Raw genomic sequence first — 21,703 nt, 5'->3', positions numbered from 1 at the left:
TTTAAAACAGAGATGAGGAGAAATTTCTTCTCAGAGGGCTGTAAATCTGTGGAATTTGCTGCCTCAGAGAGCTGTGGAAGCTGGGACATTGAATAAATTTAAGACAGAAATAGACAGTTTATCAAACGATAAGGAGTTATGGGAAGTGGGCAGGGAAGTGGAGCTGAGTCCATGATCGGATCAGCCATGATCTTATTGAATGGCGGAGCAGGCTCGAGGGCCCGTATGGCTGACTCCTGTTCCTATTTCTTATGTTCTTATGTAATCTATTAAAGTTACAGCCCACATTCTTTTTAATTTATAAAAATTCTGAAACTGGGGGGCTGGGGAGCATGGGGGTAGTTAAATTATTAAAAATCAGATTCCTGACCTGAACCTGCCTCCAATCTGCCATTTTAAGGGAGGCAAAATGGGAAGCAGGACAGTGGAGGGTGAACAACCCACTCCCAGGAGGCGGGATGTCAATTTAAATATTATAATGAGTCCGTTTTTTTAACCTCCATTTTGTTTTTAAACTGCATCTGGTCAGATCTGGACACATTTCATAAAACCCGGCAGTTACAGCAAGGTGGGGACTGCTGCAACCAGGAGGTAAGTGCCTTTATACCAATTCCTGGATCTAGGGTCTCTATCTAACTCTCTCCTCCACCCCCCCCCCCATCCACGACTGGAGACCACGAGGCTTCCGATCACCCCCCAGGCCTCCACCGCCGCCCCCCTTACCGATGATGTTGAGATCAGCCACGATCTTCTCTTTCCCCCACCCCCCCAATGATCAAACGGAGGTGGCAATGTTCTTTGCTACACCCACATGCCTCCCCCACCCCCAAAATCACCTGGAGGCTGGCCACGATCTTCCCTACACCCACCCATTTCTCCCCCACCCTCATCATCCGGAGACCGGCCACAATCCTCCGATGGCCGGCCACGATCTTCCCTTCATCCCCCCGATCATCCGGCCCAGATTATCTCTCCCCACCCCCCCACCTAGCCTCTCACTCTGGCTGGCTGTGGGTGGGAAACCGAGACCTCGCAAGTCAGCAGGGCCTGCGGGAAAACCCAACCATCTCAGAGCCCCCCATGCCCCCAACTCACCTTCCTCCTTAAAATCCAGCCCTAGATATCCAGGTCAAACTAATCAGAAATGTCATTGTATTGCCAGTAACCAATTGCTCTACAAGTATACAAACAGCACAAATTTTGCATTATATATCATTAACATGAAAAATAAGTGAATAGAATAAAAAATATAATTTTAAATATTTTCTAATTATACCGCTTTCAACACAAATATGTTTTTCCCCTTTTAAAAAAAACAGATACTATATAGGAAAAGTAAGATTAGGTACACTAGCCAATATTTTTTTTAAACTGTCTGACAGATCTGAAAAAATATACAACTCTTCACATGTTCAGCCTTGGCTCAGTGGTAACACTCTTGCCTCTGAGTTAGAAGGTTGTAGGTCTAAATCCCACTCCAGAGGTTTGACCATATAATCTAGGCTGACACTTCAGTGTAGTACTGAGCCAGTCTTTCGGAGGAGACATTAAACCGGGGCCCCGTCTGTCCTCTCAGGTGAGCATAAAAGATCCCATGGCACTATTTCAAAGAAGAGCAGGAAAGTTCTCCCGATTTCCTAGTCAACATTTATCCCTCAACCAACATCACTAAAACAGTTTGATTAGTCATTTAACTCCTTGGTGTGTGCATGTTGGCTGCCCCGTTTCCCTATATTGCAATAATGACCATATGTGAATACCTGAGGTTGTGAAAGCTTATTCTTTCTTTCCCTACTGTTCTTTGCACATAGCAGTGTTCTATGTAATACACTGTCTAGCTCACAAGAGTTGCTTTGTGTTGTGCTTTATTCAGGCCATGATATTCCCTACCACTTAATTCATTGTTGAAGTCTTACTAAACTACTAAGGTACTAGGAGGTTAATAAGGGTACGTGTAGATAAACAATGAAAGGAAGTTGTAGAGTATCTCAAAAGAAATTTCTGGAGCTAATCCTGATACATCTTAAAAAAGTGAAAGAATTTTTAAAGTTTTAAGACCATTCTCATACCATAGCAATGTTTCCCATTACGATAAAGATCAAAACCCAGCCTGCACCTGCATCGGAAGCCCAGGCCGTTATTGTCTGTTCCATGGCTGAGGATGCAAATATGCTGGCATCCACCATTATTACTGTCACATGGATTCCTCACTAAAATCAGCACACACAAAACAAAACAGTCATCAGATTTAAGCATAGGAATTTTCTTTTAAAGAAATGTTGTACTGGACACATTGCATTACAGTGTGGAAACTGTATTATACAGTATGGAGTTAATTATAATACTTTATCAATATTGGGAGTCATGTTGCCTAGTTGTAACATGCCTGAATGGGACAGCTGGTCTTTTACTGTCAGTCTTTTTCATATGTTCATATGTAACATAGAATGTCCTAACATTTATAAGAGCAATTACTGCCAGCTTAATAGTAGTAAGTGAAGTCAAAAAGAAGAAAATATACAAATGCTTCCTAAAAAAACATGGATTAGCACACCTGATGAATTAACAAAAAAGTGCAATTAATAGTTAACAATTGGGTAACTTTTGACCTTTATTAAACCGATTGTAAGCACCAATCATATTTGATTTGAAAGCAGCATTCTAAAGCTATCACATTCCAAATGTCAGTCCACAAATATAATAATCAAATGTGTAGTCTGTTTAAAAGATTTACCTTATGTTTTCAGTTAGTTATGAATACAAGCTGTAGTTGAGAATGATTTCTACATTTTTCATACAGGCTGGGAAAACATACATGCTTTTCTTATAAATGACCTGGGCTTGGTTAGAGGGAGTACAATTTTGAAGTTTGTGGATGAACATAGTAAATAGTAAGCAGGATAGTAGCAGACTTCAGGAAGACATAGACAGACTGGTGCAAGGACAGACACATGGCAGGTATAATTTAATACGGATACATGTGAAGTAAAGCACTTTGGGAGAAAGAGCATGGGGCAGTATAATCTAAATAGTACTATTTTGAAGGAGGTGCATGAGCAGACGGACCTGGGAGTGCACATCTTTGAAGGTGGCAGGGCAAGCTGATAAGGTGGTTAAGGAAGCGTATGGGGTACTTGGCATTGAATACAAAAACAAGGAAGTCGTGCAAAACCGTTACAAATCTCAGGTTAAGCCTCAGCTGGAATATTGTGTACAATTCTGCACACCACACTATAATGAAGGATGTCAAGGCCCTGGAGAGGGTACAGAGAAGGTTGGCTATGATGATACCAGGGATGAGGGAGTTCAGTTATGTGGAGAAATTGGAGGAGCTGGGATTGTTCTCCTTAGAGCAAAGAAGGTTAAGGATAGACCTAATAGAGACATTCAAAATTATGAGGGGATTTGATAGAGCAAGTAGGGAGAAATTGTTTCCTCTCGCAAGTGAGTCGATAACCAGAGGACACAGATTTAAAATAATTGGCACAAGAACTAGGGGAGAAATGAGGAGAAATGTTTTCACAGACGGTTCTAGAATGCATTACTTGAAAGGGCAGTGGAATCAGATTCCATAGGAACTTTCAAAAGGCAATTGGACATGTATTTGGAGAGGACTCATTTAGAGGGTTATAGGGAAAAAGCTAATGTGGGGCTAAATTAGAACCAGCTGAGGCATGATGGGCTGAATGTCATCCTCGTGTGCTGTAGGGTTCTATGATTCTATGCATAGGTGGGAAAACAAGAGATCTTTAAAAGTAATTGGTGCTTACAAGTCCCATCTAAACTGATCTGGCTACAACAACTTGCCTTTCTATATCACCTTTAATGTCGTAAAAGATCCCAAGATCACAGAGCATGAGACAAAAATTGGCACCAAACCAAAGAAGGAGACATTAGAACAGGTGATAAACAGCTTGGTCAAAGTAGGTGGTTTTAAGGAGTGTCTTAAACAAGGAAGGAGAGGTGGAGCTATTCATAATACAATGCTTTTTGTAACAAAGGAAATGAAAGAGTGCATTCTTATTTGGAAATTAAATATGTTTTTAATTTCATTAGAAATAAATTGAGTTCTTGATAGCACAATTATCAGCAGCAAGCTATTCTATAGGAGGTACAATGAGATGCCAAAGACAAAAATAATCCTCAAAATTATCCTTATAAAGTACATAACTGCTACATTTTGTGTGGTAATTTGGTGTATATATATCGTACAGAAGCTCCAAAAGTGAAATTAATCTAAAACACATTCTTTGCTATAAGTATTTAAAGCTGTATTTAAGTTTTTGCATCACAAATTAGTTATTCATGCAGTGAAGTATAAAAATCAACCAGTCTTTTAATTGTATGTAATTTAACGAAACTTACCAAATGGCTGCCTGAATGCATGATATATTGTCACTCCATATGGTCTCAGTGAAGATTGATAGACAATCTGTGGATTGTTTTCTGTAGACTTATTGGATCTCATAACCGCCATCTTGGTCCAATCAGTATAGAACAATTTATCTTCAAAATTAGTTATTCCATAAGGATGGGGAACAGCAGCACCTCCACTAACAACAGTTTTTCTGTGCAAGAGCCAGGCAAAGATATTAGACAACATGGAAAACTCTACTAGACATCTGCATTTGAAAACAATGTATCCTGTCAAACATACAATTGTCACATTGGAACTAAATTCAAGCTGGTAAGGATGTGACTGTAGTTATATGAGGCTAAGCAGGACCAATACAAATAAAGGAGTTGGGTGGAATATTGCCCGACACCTCTGGGAACTGGGTTCAAATCCCAACTGATGGGACTGAAGGCTTCTCTCCGACAAGCCCTATAAAATGAATCTCAATGCAGTTTGAATGGGCACAGATCTCGAGCACCAAATTGCCCAAAATTCAGCACAAATGGGAACCAAACTGCCACCCTCACCAGGTAAGACTATGAAGAGAGTAAATAGAAAATTGAAACTGCTTTTGCAGTTAAGGGGGCAGGGAGAAACTTTGAGTTTTCTCTATATCTAGCAAGAGTTTAATGCTCCCCTTCTTCTGTTCCCCATGCAAGGGAAAGGTTCTGGGTTTGTTTGGCTACATGCAACAGAGCATGTTGAGAGCAAAGGTATTGACTTAAATACAATTGTATCAATGTATGAAGTTGTTTTTTATTCTAATTACTGGTAGGAAATAGCAGGTAAATATGTCAGATGTAGTTTGGGTGTACAGTGGTAAAAAGGCTCAGTCTACATTGCATTGGTTAAAGGATGCAAGTCTCAACAGTAAATTTGTTAACCACACACAGTGGAAGCCTTTCACTGCGGAAAAACAAATTCACTGTATCAGGAGTCGGTGGACTGAGTAATATTGACCAGCAGTTTCAGAAATGGAGAAGATAACAAATTTATGTTCAATAACATCAAGCAATCTGCAGAGTTTGCAATTGCTGCGTTCATGACATTTCAGATCCCATCTGCCCAAAGAGATGCTGTACTCTTTCATCTTTAAATGCAGGGTGGGACTTGAAACTAACATGGAAATTCCAAGACCGGGTCCTGTACAGGAAGTGAAAACTATTAAAAAGAGTGCAATTAAAATAATTAGTGTGCAGGGAGAGTTTGAAGTGCCAAAAATGGAAGAGTTTTCCAATCCCCATGACACAAACATCCCTCCTCCTGCCCAATCAAAAATACCTTGGGACCAGATTCAATGTGTATTAAGATGTATGATATATTTCCACTGTTCTTGGTGGATCGGGAAAGGTAATATAGAAACATAGAAAATAGATGCAGGAGTAGGCCATTCGGCCCTTCGAGCCTGCACCACCATTCAATAGGATCATGGTTGATCATGCAACTTCAGTACCCCATTCCTGCTTTCTCTCCATACCCCTTGATCCCTTTAGCCATAAAGGTCACATCTAACTCCCTTTTGAATATATCTAACGAACTGGCCTCAACAACTTTCTGTGGTAGACAATTCTGAGTGAAGAAGTTTCTCCTCATCTCGGTCCTAAATGGCTTACCCCTTATCCTTAGACTGTGACCCCTGGTTCTGGACTTCCCCAACATCGGGAACATTCTTCCTGCATCTAACCTGTCCAATCCCGTCAGAATTTTATATGTTTCTATGAGATCCCCTCTCATTCTTCTAAATTCCAGTGAATATAAGCCTAGTCGATCCAGTCTTTCTTCATATGTCAGTCCTGCCATCCCGGGAATCAGTCTGGTGAACCTTCGCTGCACTCCCTCAATAGCAAGAATATCCTTCCTCAGATTAGGAGACCAAAACTGTCCACAATATTCAAAGTTTGGCCTGACTAAGGCCCTGTACAACTGCAGTAAGACCTCCCTGCTCCTACACTCAAATCCTCTCGCTATGAAGGCCAACATGCCATTTGCCTTCTTCACTGCCTGTTGTACCTGCATGCCAACTTTCAATGACTGATGTACCATGACACCCAGGTCTCATTCCCCTTTTCCTAATCTGTCACCATTCAGATAATATTCTGCCTTCCTGTTTTTGCCACCAAAGTGGATAACCTCACATTTATCTACATTATACTGCATCTGCCATGCATTTGCCCATTTACCTAACCTGTCCAAATCACCCTGCAGCCTCTTAGCTTCCTCCTCACAGCTCACACTGCCACCCAGTTTAATGTCATCTGCAAACTTGGAGATAGTACATTCAATTCCTTTGTCTAAATCATTAATGTATATTGTAAATATGAACACTATTTTCATTATGAGTGAATAACTAACAGTGTTGCTCCACTTCATGTTAAAAAAGTAAATTGGAACACTGGAATTTTCTCACTAGATTGGTGTTCACGTTAAAGAAGATTGTAGTACATATAATGGGCCTCCTTCACTTTGTTCTTTGCCATCAATGTTTATTTTCTATTGCTGCTCAAAACTGTCAAGCAAAAAATAATGCATAGTTGTTAGAGCACAGATTAAGTTTGCCACTAATGTTGAACAGAGTTTATCAATGGCACATTAAAGCTTCTCAGATGGGTTTAACAGCATGATACTAATTGTGAGGACTTTAGATTTTTTTACTTCCACACTCACGATCAACCCAGTCGCCACTGCTTCCTCCATCCTCTCCCATGCCCCTCACCTCCCAACTCAGCACAACTCCCTTCCAACCCTCTTCAAACTCATCGACTCCATGATGCCCACTATTTGCTCCATCAATCCTCACCCAACTCAGCTCTTGAATACCCAAGCCTTCTTGGTTCCATACTTGCTAACATTGTCAAGCTCTCTCGATCCTCTGGCTCTGCCTCTGCCCCTACCCTTTGAAACTGTTTATCATCCTTTCTTTATAAAGCCCATCCTTGACCCAACTAACTTCACCAACTAATATATTATTTATAACCTACATTCTCTGTTCAAGATTTTTGAACATGTTGTTGCCAGTCCCTGTTGAGCCCTTCCAAACTGATTTCCAACCAACCCACAGCAAGATTGCCTTGGTCCAAGATATAAATAATCTATGATTCTATAATAACATCCTATGTGACTATAGCAGTGGATTGTTGTCCCTCCTATTCTCCTCCACTAACTCATCTTTCCTGTCTACTGCTACAACATTGCTGTCTGGTGTTTCCATTCTTATCTGTTCCACCACATCTTCTCTCATGCTTGCACAGTCACCTCTGGGATGCTCCAGGGCACCAGCCCTGGTCCCCTCCTAGTCATCCTTTTCATTATATACAATCCCTCTAAGGCCGTGCCCCTCCCTATCTCTGCAACCTCCTCCAACCCTACAACCCTCCGAGAACTCTGCGCTCCTTCAATTCTGGCCTCTTGCACATCCCCAACTCTCTTTGCCCAACCATTGGTGGCCGTGCCTTCAGCTGCCTAGGCCCTAAGCTCTGGAATTCCCTCTATAAACTTCTCTGCCTCTCTCTCTTTTCCTTTAAGACACTCCTTAAAACTTATCTCTTTGACCAAGTGTACTAATATCTCTTATATGACTCAGTATCAAATTTTGTTTGATAATGCTCCTGTGAAGCGCCTAGGGACATTTTACTATGTTAAATACGCTATATAAATGCAAGTTGTTGTTGCTCTGTCTGGACGATATCAAGTCTTGGATAAGGCTTTTATTCTTTGGCTGATCCATCACTAAGTCTGCCTTATTGTATCTCTTGCCTATTACCTTCTATTCCTTATTGCTGCTGAAACCTTTATAACCTTTGTCACCTTGAAGATTGCTTTCTCAAATGCTCTGCCTCGCAAGCAATTTTGAACTCTGCAATCTGTGTGGTCTCTCCTACACAAAGGTCCACAGGCCATCACTCCCAGTCTTATCGAAATTCCACGGTCATCCAATACCCAGAAAATAGATTTCAAAATAATTGTCCTTGATTTCAATAATTATGACCTCTCTCCATCCTATAATGAGTGATCCTCTCCAGTCATACACACCTGCCCCCGCATGTTCCACTCCTCTATCTCCAAATGGCCACTTGTTTCCTATAAATTTCGTTCCACCACTGAAGGCCTATTATTTAGTCACAATGTCTTGCTCTTTAGAATTCTTGGCCAAAACCATTTTTAATTGCTACTTCCTGATCATGCAATCTCTCTGATCATGCATGCGATCGCTATCTCGCCTTTCCCAAATTTCTCCTTTCCTTTTAAAGAACTCTAAGATGCTCATTTAAATGAGAGATACATATAAATGCAAGTTGTAGTTGAGTTTTAATCTATCATAGAAATGGTTCCAACATCAGAAAATCTGATTCAATTATTAAAAAGTAGTACAGGGTGCCACACTTTAAAAATATTATTGGCTATGTTCCACAAAGGACATCAAACAACTTATGCCTAATAAGCTGGTCAAATGAGAATTGTTTAAGTGAAATACAGAGGCCGTTTACTAAACTCATCATGACTGGATACATCAAAAATGAAACCCAGCATTTTATCTCAAAATTTGCAACCTTTGAAGTGCCTATATTTTAAGCATGGTGCTATTTTTAATTTTTTTTTGTGGATGGTAACTGCCAAATTTCATAACCTTGAAGACTGCACCCTTGAAGACCAATCATTTTCACGACAAGAGAAAGTCTGAAAACAGTTGTTATGTAAAAATAGCAGCAATTGTGGTGCAGCAGAGTTTTTTTATTTATTTAATTACTTCAGGCCCAGTAGTACCGAACACACAACAGTGATAGCTGTAGGCTTGGAACACAGTAAACGTCAAGCATACATCAATAATGCAAAATACTCTGTACATTCTCTCAATCAGCCCCACTTCATTGTATATAAAATATTTTTCCCTATAAAAATAGCACAAGGGCAAGCTGATCCTTAGGATAAACAACAGCTCTTCAAGATATTGGATTTTAAGAATAGTTGGATTTTTAAAAAATATCAGTGAACAGATTGTTCTTCAAGCATTTACCTTTCAAGTCCATCATATGTTACAGTCTCAATGTAGTCATAACGGCTGTCCACCCAATAAAGTCTTTTTGTAATGATATCCAGTGTTATTCCAGCAGGCCAACCTAGCTTTGTCTTGACTAGTTCAAAACGATGGGTTCCATCCATAAAGGCACGTTCCAGTTTAGGTACCCCAGAAATATCATTCCAGTCAGAGAAGAATAAATAGCTGGATAGAAATTGATAGTTTGATCCATTAGTTATAATGGAGAGCCATCAGACACAAGAATTCAAAGTCTTCTACACTCAGCACAATAAATGAGGATTTACATGCCAATTGGTATAATGTAAAGCAATATTTCTATTTAGAATTTACAATTATTGCTTGTTAGACCTCTCAATTAGGCCTACACTTCTCAGGCCAACTAAGGATGGACAAAAAATGTCACCTACATCACAAGGACAAATAAAAGAAAATAGTAAATAAATATTGGATTTTCTGTTGTTAAATACCATAAAGTAAAAAACAATGCAAAACAGAATTATTCTAAACTGCTGGTAATTCTCATCTTTGGTATTATCCATATAAGTTGCAGAGTTACACAATTAAGACAGCGATGCACTGCAATTTTGAACAGATCCAGCTCCTTGATCGGGACTTCTGGCTTCTCAAATCACACGTGATCGATCTGGCTTAGCATCAGATGTTGGTATTTTTATCACTTAGAATTGGACCCAAACTGGACCAAGGAACCTTTGGATTACGGCATTGGGCTGAACAAGCCATACCTTCCCTCTCTTTCCCTAGATCCATGCTTGTGCTGTAATGGCAAGGGTGTGCGCCGAAGTGAGAGGAGAAAATCCAGATAAACAGCAAGAAATTGTGAGCAACCAGCAGTGAGGCCGGACATCTGAACAAGCAGTGAGGAACTTAGAAAGAAAGAGTCCATCGCAGCGAATGGTGAGGGAGGCTCAAAGAACTGCAAACTTGACTTCCTTTTCGATAAAATAGTGATCTAATAGAGGTCTTTAAGATTATGAATGGGTTTGATAGGGTAGGTGTAGAGATGTTTCCACTTGTGGGGGGAGTCTAAAACTAGGGGTCATAAATATTAGACAGTCTCTTATTAATCCAATAAGGAATTCAGAAGAAGCAACTTTATTCAGAGCGGTTAGAATGTGGATCTCGCTACCACAAGGAGTAGTTGAGGCGAATAGCATAGATGCATTTAAGAGGAAGCTAGGTAAGTACATGAGGGAGAAAAGAATAGAGGATTATGCAGATTGGGTTAGATGAAGTAGGGTGGGAGTATGCTCGTGTGAAGCATAAACACTGGAATAGACCAGTTGGACTGTTTCTGTGCTGTACTTTCTATGTAAATCTATGAAAATAAATGACATGATAAATTCTTGTTAATTACAGTCAGGTTAAGTTTTTTTTTTAAATTATTAATTCATGGGATGTGGGCGTTGCTGGCAAGGCCACCATTTATCGGAGTGACTACTTGTCCTAACTCTCGCTTCTGCACAGAAGCGAGAGTTAGGACAAATAGTCACCGAATCTTCTCCTCCCCAGCGCAATTTACACTAACCATTTTCTACGCATGCATCGGAACCAGCCCCAAACATCATGGTGCCTGTTAAACTGCCAGCTGCTGAGCCCCAAGCTCACCGCTGGGCCTCCGAACTCTGAGCTCCCCGCTGGCCACAGAGCCCTGAGTCGATGGGGCGGGGTGAGGGAGTGAGAGCAGCCTGGTTGGGGGAGGGGGGGATTGAGGGAGCCTGGTTGGAGGGGGATTGAGAGAGCCTGATTTGAGGGGTGGGGGGGAAGAGAGAGCGCCTAGTTTGGGGGGGGGGGGGAGGGAGCGAGAGGCAAGTTGGGGGGGTGGGGACGGGAGGAGTACCTGTTTGGGGTGGGGGGAGAAAGAGACTAGTTGGGGGGGGGGGGGAGGGGAGCAAGCCTGGTTGAGCTGGGAGAAGAGAGAGAGAAAACCTGTTTGGGAGTGGGGCTTGAGGGAGCCTGTTTGGTATGGCGGAGCGAGGGGGGGGGGGAGGGAAGTGAGAGCCAAGATGGGGGTGAGGGAGCCTGTTTGGTATGGCGGAGTGAGCCTGGTTGTGGGAGGGGAAGAGAGAGAGAGAGAGAGAGAGAGAGAGAGAGAGAGAGAGAGAGAGAGAGAGAGAGAGAGAGAGAGAGAGAGGGACGGAGTCCTGGTTTGGCGAGGGGGGGGGGGCTGGGAGAGAGAGAGAGAGAGAGAGAGAGAGAGAGAGAGAGAGAGAGAGAGAGAGAGAGAGACGGAGAGCCTGGTTTGGCGGGGGGGTGGGGGGGTGGAGGCAGGAAAAAGAAAAAAAAAAGAGTCTGATTGGGAAGTGAGAGAGCGCCTGGATTTTGGGGTGTTGGAGGGGGGGGTTGGGAAAGAGACCACATGGTTGGGGGGGGGGGGGGGCGCAGAGAGAGACAGAGAGAGAGAGAGAGTACGCGCCTGGGTGGAGGTGAGGGGGAGAGAAAAGAGGGAGCCCATTTGGGGAGGTGGGGGGGGGGGAGGAGAAGAGAGCCTACTTGGGGAGGGGGAGAGAGAGCCTGGTTTTTTTTGGGGGGGGGGGGAGAGAGAGCCTGTTTGGGGAGGGGGTGGAAAAGAGCCTGATTGGGGGTGGGGGGAGGGGAGCGAGCCTGGTTTGGGGGCCGGGGGGGGAGGGGGAGGAAAGGGAGAGCCTGGTTGTGAGGGATTGGGGGGGCGGGGAAAGAGAGTGCCTGGTTGGGGGGGGGGGGGGAAAGAGAGAACCTAGTTTTGGGGGGGGGGGGGGGGGGAAGAGAGCCTGGTTTGGGGGAGTGGGGGAGTGGGGTGGAGAGAGTGCGTGGTTTTGGGGTGGGTGGGGGGGGGAGGAGAGAGGAGAGTGAGCCTGGTTGGGGGGGTGGAGGAGCGAGAGCGCCTGGTTTGGAGGGGGGGGGAAACGAGAGAGTCCGTCGTTGGGGGGGGGGGGAAGAGCCTGTTTGGGGAGTGGGGGGGGGGGAAAAGAGAGCCTGGTTGGGAGGCAGGCAGAGGTGGGCGGGAAAGCCTGTTGGGAGTCGGGTCGGGGGAGGCGTGGGAGAGAACCTGTTTGGGATGGGGGAGGAGGGGGGGGAAAGAGAGCCTGGTTTCAGGGAGGGGGGGGGAGAGGGCGGCGTGCAGAGGGTGAGAGAGCCTGGTTGGGGCGTGGAGGTAGCGGTGGGGGTGCGGTGGGAGGGCGAGAGCACCTGGCTTGGGAAAGTGGGGTGGTCAGAGCCTGGTTGGGGAGCGGGGGGGCGGTGGTGGGGGGAGGGGAAAGACAGCCTGGTTTGAAGGGAGTGGGTGGGGGGAGCGAACGGAGAGGCTGGTTGGGGGGAGGGGTAAGAGAGCCTAGCTGGGGGGGGGAGAAAGAGAGCCTAGTGGAGGGGGGGGGGGGGGGAGAAAGAGAGCCTAGTTGGGGGGGGGGGGACGGAGAACCTAGTTTGGGGGGGGCGGTGAGAAACAGAGGGCCTAATTGGGGGGGGGGGGGATGGTAGAGAGAGAGCCTGGGTTGCGGGGGGGGGAGGTGGGGGAAAAGAGAGAGCTTGGTTCGGGGAGGGAGAAACAAGAGAATCTCGTTGAGCGAAGGTCAGAGTCCAGTTGGAGGGAGAGAGGCTGTTTGGGGGTAAGGGAGGGGAGGAGGGAGTGAGAGCCTGGTTGGGTTGGGGGAGCAAGAGAGCCTTGTTCGGGGTGGGGCGGGCAGAGTCTGGTTGGGGAGGTTGTCTGAGCCGCGTTGGGGAGGGAGAGTGAGAGTCTAGTTGGGAGGGTGGGGGAGAAAGAGAGAGAGCCTGGTTGTTGGGGAAGGGGGTCAGAGCCTGGTTTGGGAGGGGAGAATAGAGAGCCTGTTTGTGGAGGGGGAGAAGAGAGCCCGGTTGGGGGGGCTGGATGGGGGCGGCGGGGGGAAGGGAGAGAGCCTGTTTGTGGAGGGGGGGGGGAGAAACGAGAGAGAGAGCGAGCCAGGTTTTGGCGGGGGGGAGGGTGAGGGGAGGGGAGAGTGAGAGCCTGTTTGGAGGAGGGGGGAGAAAGGAGAAAGTGAGAGCCTGTTTGGGGATGGGGGGGGCAGTGAGGGAAAGAGAACCTAGCTGTGGTGGGCAGGGGGGGCTTGTGGGGGAGAAAAGAGAGAGGGAACTCGGGGAAGACAAATCACTTTCTTCCAACCCCCTTCCGACATCATTGGAGTGGATGAAATCCAGAAGTCACGACACTGTCACTTCATAACCAATAAACCTGTTCACAATCAGCACAAAATGTCCCATCTATGGCGGGGAAGGGGGGTGGCAGGGTAAGGTCATGCACTCGCACTCGGGTAAGGGACTTCGGCTGGTGGAGGGATGTAATTACACTGGGGTAAGGGGGATACACTTGTTCTGGGGTAGGAGGCACTTCAGCTGAAGGAGGCAACACTTGTGCTTGGGTGAGGGACTTTGGTTGCGGGAGGGATGTGTCCTTTCTGACTTCTGAAGTCCAAATGGATCATGTTACAATGTGCAAAGTTAGGCTGGGCGGTTCCATTTACACATTCCAGAGAAACTTCAGGGTGTGGCTTATCCTCCAAAGGGACCAATCAGCAATAGGTCATGTGATAATGGAGAGCCAATCAGAGAAACAGCTGCAATTCAGTTAGTACAAATCAACACATCCACCATTTATTGCCTATCCTTAATTGCCCTTGAGAAGGTGGTGGTGAGCTGCCTTCTTGAATCGTTGCAGTCTGTGCCATGTAGGTTTTCCTAGCGGTTTCATACAATTGAGTGGCCGGCTAGGCCATTTCAGAGAGCAGTTAAGAGTCAACCGCATTGCTGTGGGTCTGGAGTCACATATTAGCCAGACTGTGTAAGGGATGGCAGATTTCCTTCCCTAAAGGACATTCGTGAACCAGAAGGGTTTTTATGACAATCCGATAGTTTCATGAGTACTAGCTTTTTGTTCCAGATTTATTCAATTAACTGAATTTAAATTCCCCAGCTGCTGTGGTGGGATTTGAACTCAAGTTTTGGCAGTTTATACACTGGGAGACAGTTTCTGGTTTTTAATTAGCTGGAGGATAATCTAAATGTAAACATTTCCCATATAGAAGTTTTGCCTCAACCTTCCTGCTTTTAGCCAAGAGTGTTCTTTTGCCATACTTATGGAATGTGACTCTACTACCTTTTTAGGGAATGGATCGCTCTCATAGAAAGTCAGGTTTGAGATGGCATTATTTCAAGCAATGGAAATCTATTTTTCAAAAACTTCTAAGAACCTAGAATAAGAGAAAAGAAAGGATATACAACCCCTCCAGCTCATCGTTATGTATGAGTTTCTTTCCTGCATACACAAAATATGTGGCTTCCCCACTGCTATGGCACTAAATCAGTGTGCCTCTATTCTAAGATGAATCGGGAAATGAATCTTAATCACCATGCACTGTTTCATCTCTTTTCAGTAAAAAATACACCAACACTACAGGAGGCTAGTAGATCACACTTTATGCATTTGAAAGTGTGTGCATGGTGCTTAAACACCTTTTCTTACCCAGTCCCCCCAGATAGTGGTATGATTGGACAGTAAAACTAGGTATTCTATACTCACATTGTTACATGGTGGCACCGGGACTCACTAAAATGATTATTAATTATGAATAGCAAAGATACTCGGACCAATCACAGAGGACTTTCTGGATCATATTTAAAAGCTGTGACCCATGTTACTATCAATAAATACCCTCCAATTTCCTATTCCTAATTTACTGTCCAATTTGTAACTTTATCCTTGATCCCATTAACTTACTCTGTGATCACAAATGACCCAGAATAACCCTCTTCAATACTTTCTGAAAGTTAACACAGAACCTCATCCATCAAATCTACTGAATGACTGAATCCAATAAATTTGTTATGGCACAATCATTCTTTCTTAAGATCCATGTAGGAATTATCGGCTTTACTTCCACAAACACATTAGTTTCTTTCACAATAAATTTCTGAATTTTTCCTATATCGATGTGAACAATAATTCCCAAGATCTTCTTTGAAAAGCGAGATCTAGATTTTCCATTCAATCATTATGCTAGTGGAAATCGGCCGGTGGAGTTCGACTGCCACTCACACACTACAAGGTGTCCCTAACTCTGGCTGGTTTTCCAGGGTTGTGGTCATTTGAATAATTTTGGAAGGAGTCCCTCTGGAAGAGGGGAACAGACCTGCTATAGCATAACATCGCTGCTCGTTTTACATGCTGCCTGATTTTACTTTCCATTGAATTCCATAGAAAGTAAAATTGAATGGGGTGTAAAATGGACGGTCAATGCAACCCCATCAATTTTCCACCAGTCGGGCTAGGTTAAAATTAACCCCTCAATGTTATAGACTGTAGATTTATATGTGCACTGCTTTCATTTGGAATAGGGATTTTAACATTAAATAAAATTCAGTTTCAACAGATCACTTTTTAAACAACAAATTGGTTCAGAACTCAGCCAGAATCCAGCCTAATAATTATTTCAGCTCTTACCCTACAGTGGGGTCAACAGCAATGCCTCGAGGGCTCCCCAGGCTTTCTGCAATGAGTGTTATACGGTTACTTCCATCCAGGTCAACAACTTCAATTCGGTTAATACTGGTCTCCACCACGTACAACTTATCGTTCACCCAGTCCACAGCTAGGTTTTCAGGAGTGTCAATGGAAACATTTAAAACTTGTTGGACTCTAGAGCCACTGAGATCTACAGAGAATAGCTGATAAAACAAGAAAGGTAAGTAAAATGGCTCTGAAACCATTTTCAATAGTCTTTAAAATTGTTTTAAGTTATACAAACTTTGCTTGCTGTTTAATGTCAGGGGGCAATACAGAATATATGTTATATTACAGATTACTTAATACTTATGCAGTTGATACATATATTGAGGAGTCTTCTACGGTTCTGTATGTTTGGGTGCGGCTACTCAGTCAGTCCTTGGTAGGAGTTTAGACTGAGCAGTCAGATTGGAGTACTCGTTGGGTAGTGGAGAGTTATAAATGTACTGAGGTGCCTTTCATCAGTTGGTCCCCTGCTCCTTTGGCTATTGGGGACTTAGATTGAGGGATATGTGAACTATGTGCCCAGAGGAAGAGCGTCGTGTCTCTCGCTTTCATACTCGCGCTACAACCAGTGCATCTCTTCCTCCGACTGCTAAATGTCCCACAGTTGCTTTGGCCACTTGTTCGTCAAAGGGGCTGTTGTGTAAGGAATTCACCTTCGTGCTCTATGGTTGAGAATTTAACAAGTCTGCAAGCTGTGGATGGCGGGGGAGGTTGGGACTGGGGGTTCACTACCTTATTGGCAGGAAGGTGAGTAATGGGTTGCACTGGGGAGTAAGGATAGTAGTCTTTATGTAGGTTTAAAGTTTTCAGTGCTTTGTAATTGTCTACAAGAACTCACCATCACCTGACTAACTTCCATGTGAAACAATACAGTTTATTTGGAATATAGAAAGTTTAATAATGCGAGCGTTACCAGATTAGCAACAGGTTATCAGCAGTAAAATACCTGTGGGAAATCAGAACTTAGAAATACAATACGCATGGCGTTAAAGGGCTTTCAACACAAGTTCATCTTCCCCAGTTTATTGATTCAGTGCCTAGTTTTGGGAATGTTGCCTACCTTATTCTGAATGGTATCTGTCCAAAAGATCATGCCCAGATAGTAGTGGAAATCCACACCAACAGCAATGCCACGATTGCGAGACTGCACAAGAATCCGTACATTCCTTCCATGAACATCACCAATCAGTAAATCGCGACCATTTGAGAAGATAATGGATGGAATTCCAGCTGAAAGGCAGGAAATAATTTTACATTAAGTAATGTACACTGCATTTGCAGTGCCTCAAATATTTTCCACCTATGCTAATCAAAGTTTTAGAAAGGTATGCTTACCTTTTTAGTCATAACACACATGTTGCAATATTCGGCAACTTTTAAGAAGAATCTACTTAACTGTATACAGACTGTATTGTTTTATTACTGTTCAATGGGAAATACATACAAAAATAATGTTATTCCAGAAAATACTGTTGTTTTAATTCATTTGAAGGAGTTCAATACACAGGAGGGCCGAAATTGCCCTCTGCCCCGTTTGGGGCGGATAATTGGAATTAGATGGATAATTACCACCGGGATACATGGGGTGCAGAATAGAGGGAAGCTGCCCTCTTTTCCCAGAACAAAATCATTGGGGACAGCAAAGGGGCAGAAGCGAGTCGGGAGCGGGGCGAAAGATGGGTGGTGTCATCAGCATCAAGCTGAGCACGTCAGCGTGATGCTGATGACATCAGCCAGAAGCGAACGTGCCACGCCACGCTGACATGTAGTAATGTCCATCCCCTTCACTTAAAGGGAAGGGACGCTGCGAGGCCTACTGGCTCACTGCGAGGCCTATTGGCTCACTGGGCTACCAGGGAGGGATTCGGCTCAGCCAGCGGCCCGGCCCAAAAAGGGGTGCCGGGCTGCCGGTTGGCGGCCCGGCTGAACCCGTGACTGCCATTGTTGGGCTGTCTACAGAGTCGGCCAATAATTAAAATAAAATGGCGGCCGCGATGGTGCGTCCTCCCCTTTAAAGGCGGACATGCTGCCCAGCCACTGGCGGCCTCCTGCCGCGCAAAGCTGTCAGTGGCACCGCCCGATGGCGCCTACGTTCCCACAGAGCAATTTTCCTCGTAGGACGGTAAGGGGTCAGCGCATGCCCGACAATGGGATGGAGTGCCGGGGGTGGCGGAAACACAGGGCGCGGCGGCCCCAGCCTCCTAGTGGCGATAATGAGCCTTAAAGAAGGTGGCAATTTCCTGCCCAGGGTTTCCAAGCATTGTATAATTTTTATAACTCATTTCTCTTTTCCCACTTTTCCATTTTTGATAGAGTTTATTCTATTAGATGTAAAAACACAGTATTCCATATTGGAAGCCTTCAAGAACTGCATTTTAGTAAATGCGGATTTAACATTTTTGTATTGCAGCTCTTCATATTTAAACTTGGCATTTCCATATAATCATCGGCAGATTTTGGTAAACTTGCTGAAACACCACGAAACATGAACAGCCTTGTATGAGCATCATATAATTCAGCAAACTCAAAGCTAACGACTACCACCGAAAACAAACGCAGAGTAAAAAAGATGTTTAAGCTCTCTGTGCAAAAAGTCACTCGTCACATTACCTTTTCAGCGACCTTCACCACCGAAGAAGTGGACACAGCGCTAACAGCCACCAAGTTTGCTGAGGTCGCCAGGATTGATGGCATCTACCCAGAATTTCTCAAGAACCAGGGCCCAAAATGGACAGATGGGGCTTCCCAACTCACCTCCAACATCCAGACACTGGGATAATCCCAGAAGTTTAGCATCATTCCAAAGTCATTGCTATCCTAAAGCCAGGAAAACCAGCCTACGATCCCAAAAGCTACCATCCCATCGCCCTTCGTTCTACGATCTACAAGGTGGATGAATGGCTCATCCTTAACCGAATAAAACTGGCTTTAGAAGCCGCCCTCCCAAATGAGCAGGCAGGCTTGAGAGAGAGAACAAGCTGTACTGACCAGATTCTTGCACGCTCTACTAACATTGAGGCAGGGCTCCAGAAGTAGCTGAAGACTGGAGCTGCCTTCATAGACTTGTCATCGGCATACAACAATGCCTGGTACAAAGGTCTGCTACTGAAGCTTTCAATAATCATCCAATGCCACAGGACTCTCAGGCTTATCAATACCCTAATGAGGAACTGTACATTCCGCATCTACTTTGGTGACAAGACCAGCCGAACACAGACACGCAACAATGGTCTCCCACAGGGGTCGGTGCTCGTACCAGCCTTTTTCAACATCTATATGGCAGATATGCTCTGCACCAAATCCCGGACGTTCGCATATGCCGATGACATATCACTGCAGTAGGCATCAACGCTAACAAGCGACCTGGACCTACTGGAACACTGCTTCTGGACCTTGCGCCTCCTCCCCAATCCAGGGAAGACAGTTGGGTCGGCATACTATCTGAACAACAACCCTGCCGGGAAAGAACTCAACGTTTCATTCTGTGGAAGGTGACTTACCCATGAACCCGCCCAAAATACCTGGATGGTACCCCGGACAGGACTCTCACCTGTTAGCCTCATCTCACCAATACCAGCCAAAAAGTAAAAACCAGGGTGAACCTGGTCCGGAAACTTGCTGGAAGGTCAAGGGGCAGCACAGCCAGAACACTTTGCACCACAACAGTGGCCCTTGCCTGCTCTGCCTAATGGTCCTGCAGTCGTCTCACAAAAATAGTGGATGTGCAGCTAAATGCCGTCATGAGGATGGTATCAGAGACGCTCAAGTCCACTCCAACTGAGTGGCTCCTGGTGCTGTCCCACATTGCCCCGCCCACCATTCACCGCGACACCACTGTGCTCCGTGAAATGGAAAAATTAATGAGCAACACCGACCTTCCCATTCATGAACTATGAAAGCGCTTAAAATCACACCTGCCATTCTAGGAAACAGCAGCCTATATTCACGCAGCTGGTATCGACCCACTATCCAGATGGACGGAATCGTGGGATTCCTGCAACATAAAGAACCAACACCTCATCACTGACCCAACAGCAGAGGTGCCTGGCTTTGACCTCCCTCGAAGACAGTGGCCAGCGCTCTACCAAATCCGCACAGGGCATGGATGATGCGGCCACCTGCTCCACAAGTGATAGATGAGGGACGATCCGATGTGCGACAGTAGCCATGAGTCACAGACCATGGAACACATCACAACAACCTGCCCTCTAAGATCTGTTGTGGGCGGCAACTCATTTCTCCACTCGGTAAGCTCAGGAGGCCATCAAATGGATAGCCAAACTACACATCCCGTTTTAAGCATTTCCTGTCATGTGAAACAACAACACTGAGCAAACTGATAGTCTGGAATAGAACCAGTTGCTGCCAACACAAAAACAAAGTAAAACCCATGCTAACGATCAAAGCTATGTGAATTATATGAAAAATTGCACAACTTATTGTATGATGTGATTTCTAGGTTATAGCCTGGAACTTGCAGTCAGCGACGATGCAAAGGCATTCGCCACTGGCCCCGAAGAAAGCTGCCCACAAAGAACTCCTGATCTCTGTGATGAGAGGTTTGCCTTTTTCAACACGCGAGTGAGATCAGAGTAGTGTAGAGGGAATTCCCTAGTGCATAGTACTGCAATGATGTAAACAAGCTGTCTAAGTAGCCAATCACAATGCTGAATTCTCACCGATAGGGAACTAGGAAATGAAGTTGTTGCTTTTATCCCCACTTTTTAGAAATATTAGAGAGCAAAACAAAGATTGGGCCTCTCACATGGGGAAACAGTAAACTTGAAATAAATATGAACAAACTTTAAAAAATATATATATTTTTTTAAGTTTATTAAAATGGAGAAATTTAGTTTTTCAGGGCCATTACGTTTGTTTAGCAATCAATATGCTGTTAAAACCCCAGTTACATTTAATCCAACAAGGTCTAACGCTTAAAGGGGTACTTAACAGCGATATTGCCATGGAAAAGCCCAAGTTTTCTTCAGTTTCATTGATTACAGTGATTGCTGGGTATGGGATGGTGAGGTGGGGGTGATGGGGGGCAGGGGGGAGGGTGGCCCACAGTGCAGCCAGTGTCAGAGCAGTGGATGGCTGACCATAACTTCAGGATTTTCACATTTAATTGTGCATGTGCTACATCGTGAAGTGCAGTCAGTTTCAGAGAGATAATGACAGGGAACGCAGTTATTACCCTCCGCAAATTCCGGGCCTTTAATTTTATCATAGCTTTCACATGGCTATTATAAAGCACTTGATTGTTGCTCTTATGGCTTACATACTTTTTTTCAAATTTATATTTTCCCCTTTGGTATCCAGTGTTTTCATCAAGTCAGGTACAGAATAAAGATAACTGGCTTCTCTTGTGTGCACCAGGTTATTGATTGCACTCGTGGAGCCATTGAGGCGTCAAAAGATGAGACAACAGCTTTCTTCAATAGAAAGGGCGCTCACTATAATGTCCGGCTGGTCTGTGATCACCGCAAAAGGATTATACCAGTCTGTGTTAGTTTTGACACTGATCTGTCGGATAGCAGACTGCAGGAAATGAATGATGCCGAAAAAGTCCCCATCTATGTGGTCCACCAAGGTAGAGCAAACATCAGAGTACCTTTGTTGAGGGCTCGGCTACAGCGTTCCTGGATTTGACTACATGCTGTATGATAGACTGCAGACTGCTGATGTCGTGCAACAAGACATCATATAAGGACTCCCCCATAAGGTGTGACTTATG

The 21,703-nt window shown here is 44.6% G+C and overlaps 1 protein-coding gene across 1 annotated transcript in view; it reads right to left on the bottom strand.

Annotated features, from left to right (window-relative positions):
• Positions 1-21,703, bottom strand: part of lrp2a (low density lipoprotein receptor-related protein 2a) — a 522,167-nt gene that overhangs the window by 309,649 nt on the left and 190,815 nt on the right. Inside the window, exons 12-16 of the mRNA XM_070873618.1 lie at positions 17,030-17,199; positions 15,901-16,124; positions 9,408-9,614; positions 4,366-4,568; positions 2,070-2,210 (exon numbers count right to left, since the gene is read on the bottom strand). Of these exons, the coding sequence (XP_070729719.1) occupies positions 2,070-2,210; positions 4,366-4,568; positions 9,408-9,614; positions 15,901-16,124; positions 17,030-17,199 (945 nt within the window). The remainder of the gene's footprint in view (positions 1-2,069; positions 2,211-4,365; positions 4,569-9,407; positions 9,615-15,900; positions 16,125-17,029; positions 17,200-21,703) is intronic.

This window comes from Pristiophorus japonicus, chromosome 3, assembly GCF_044704955.1.
Source record: "Pristiophorus japonicus isolate sPriJap1 chromosome 3, sPriJap1.hap1, whole genome shotgun sequence".
Classification (NCBI taxonomy): domain Eukaryota; kingdom Metazoa; phylum Chordata; class Chondrichthyes; family Pristiophoridae; genus Pristiophorus; species Pristiophorus japonicus.
The sequence above is the reverse complement of the archived record's forward strand: the minus strand, read 5'-3'. Positions and strand labels throughout refer to the sequence as shown.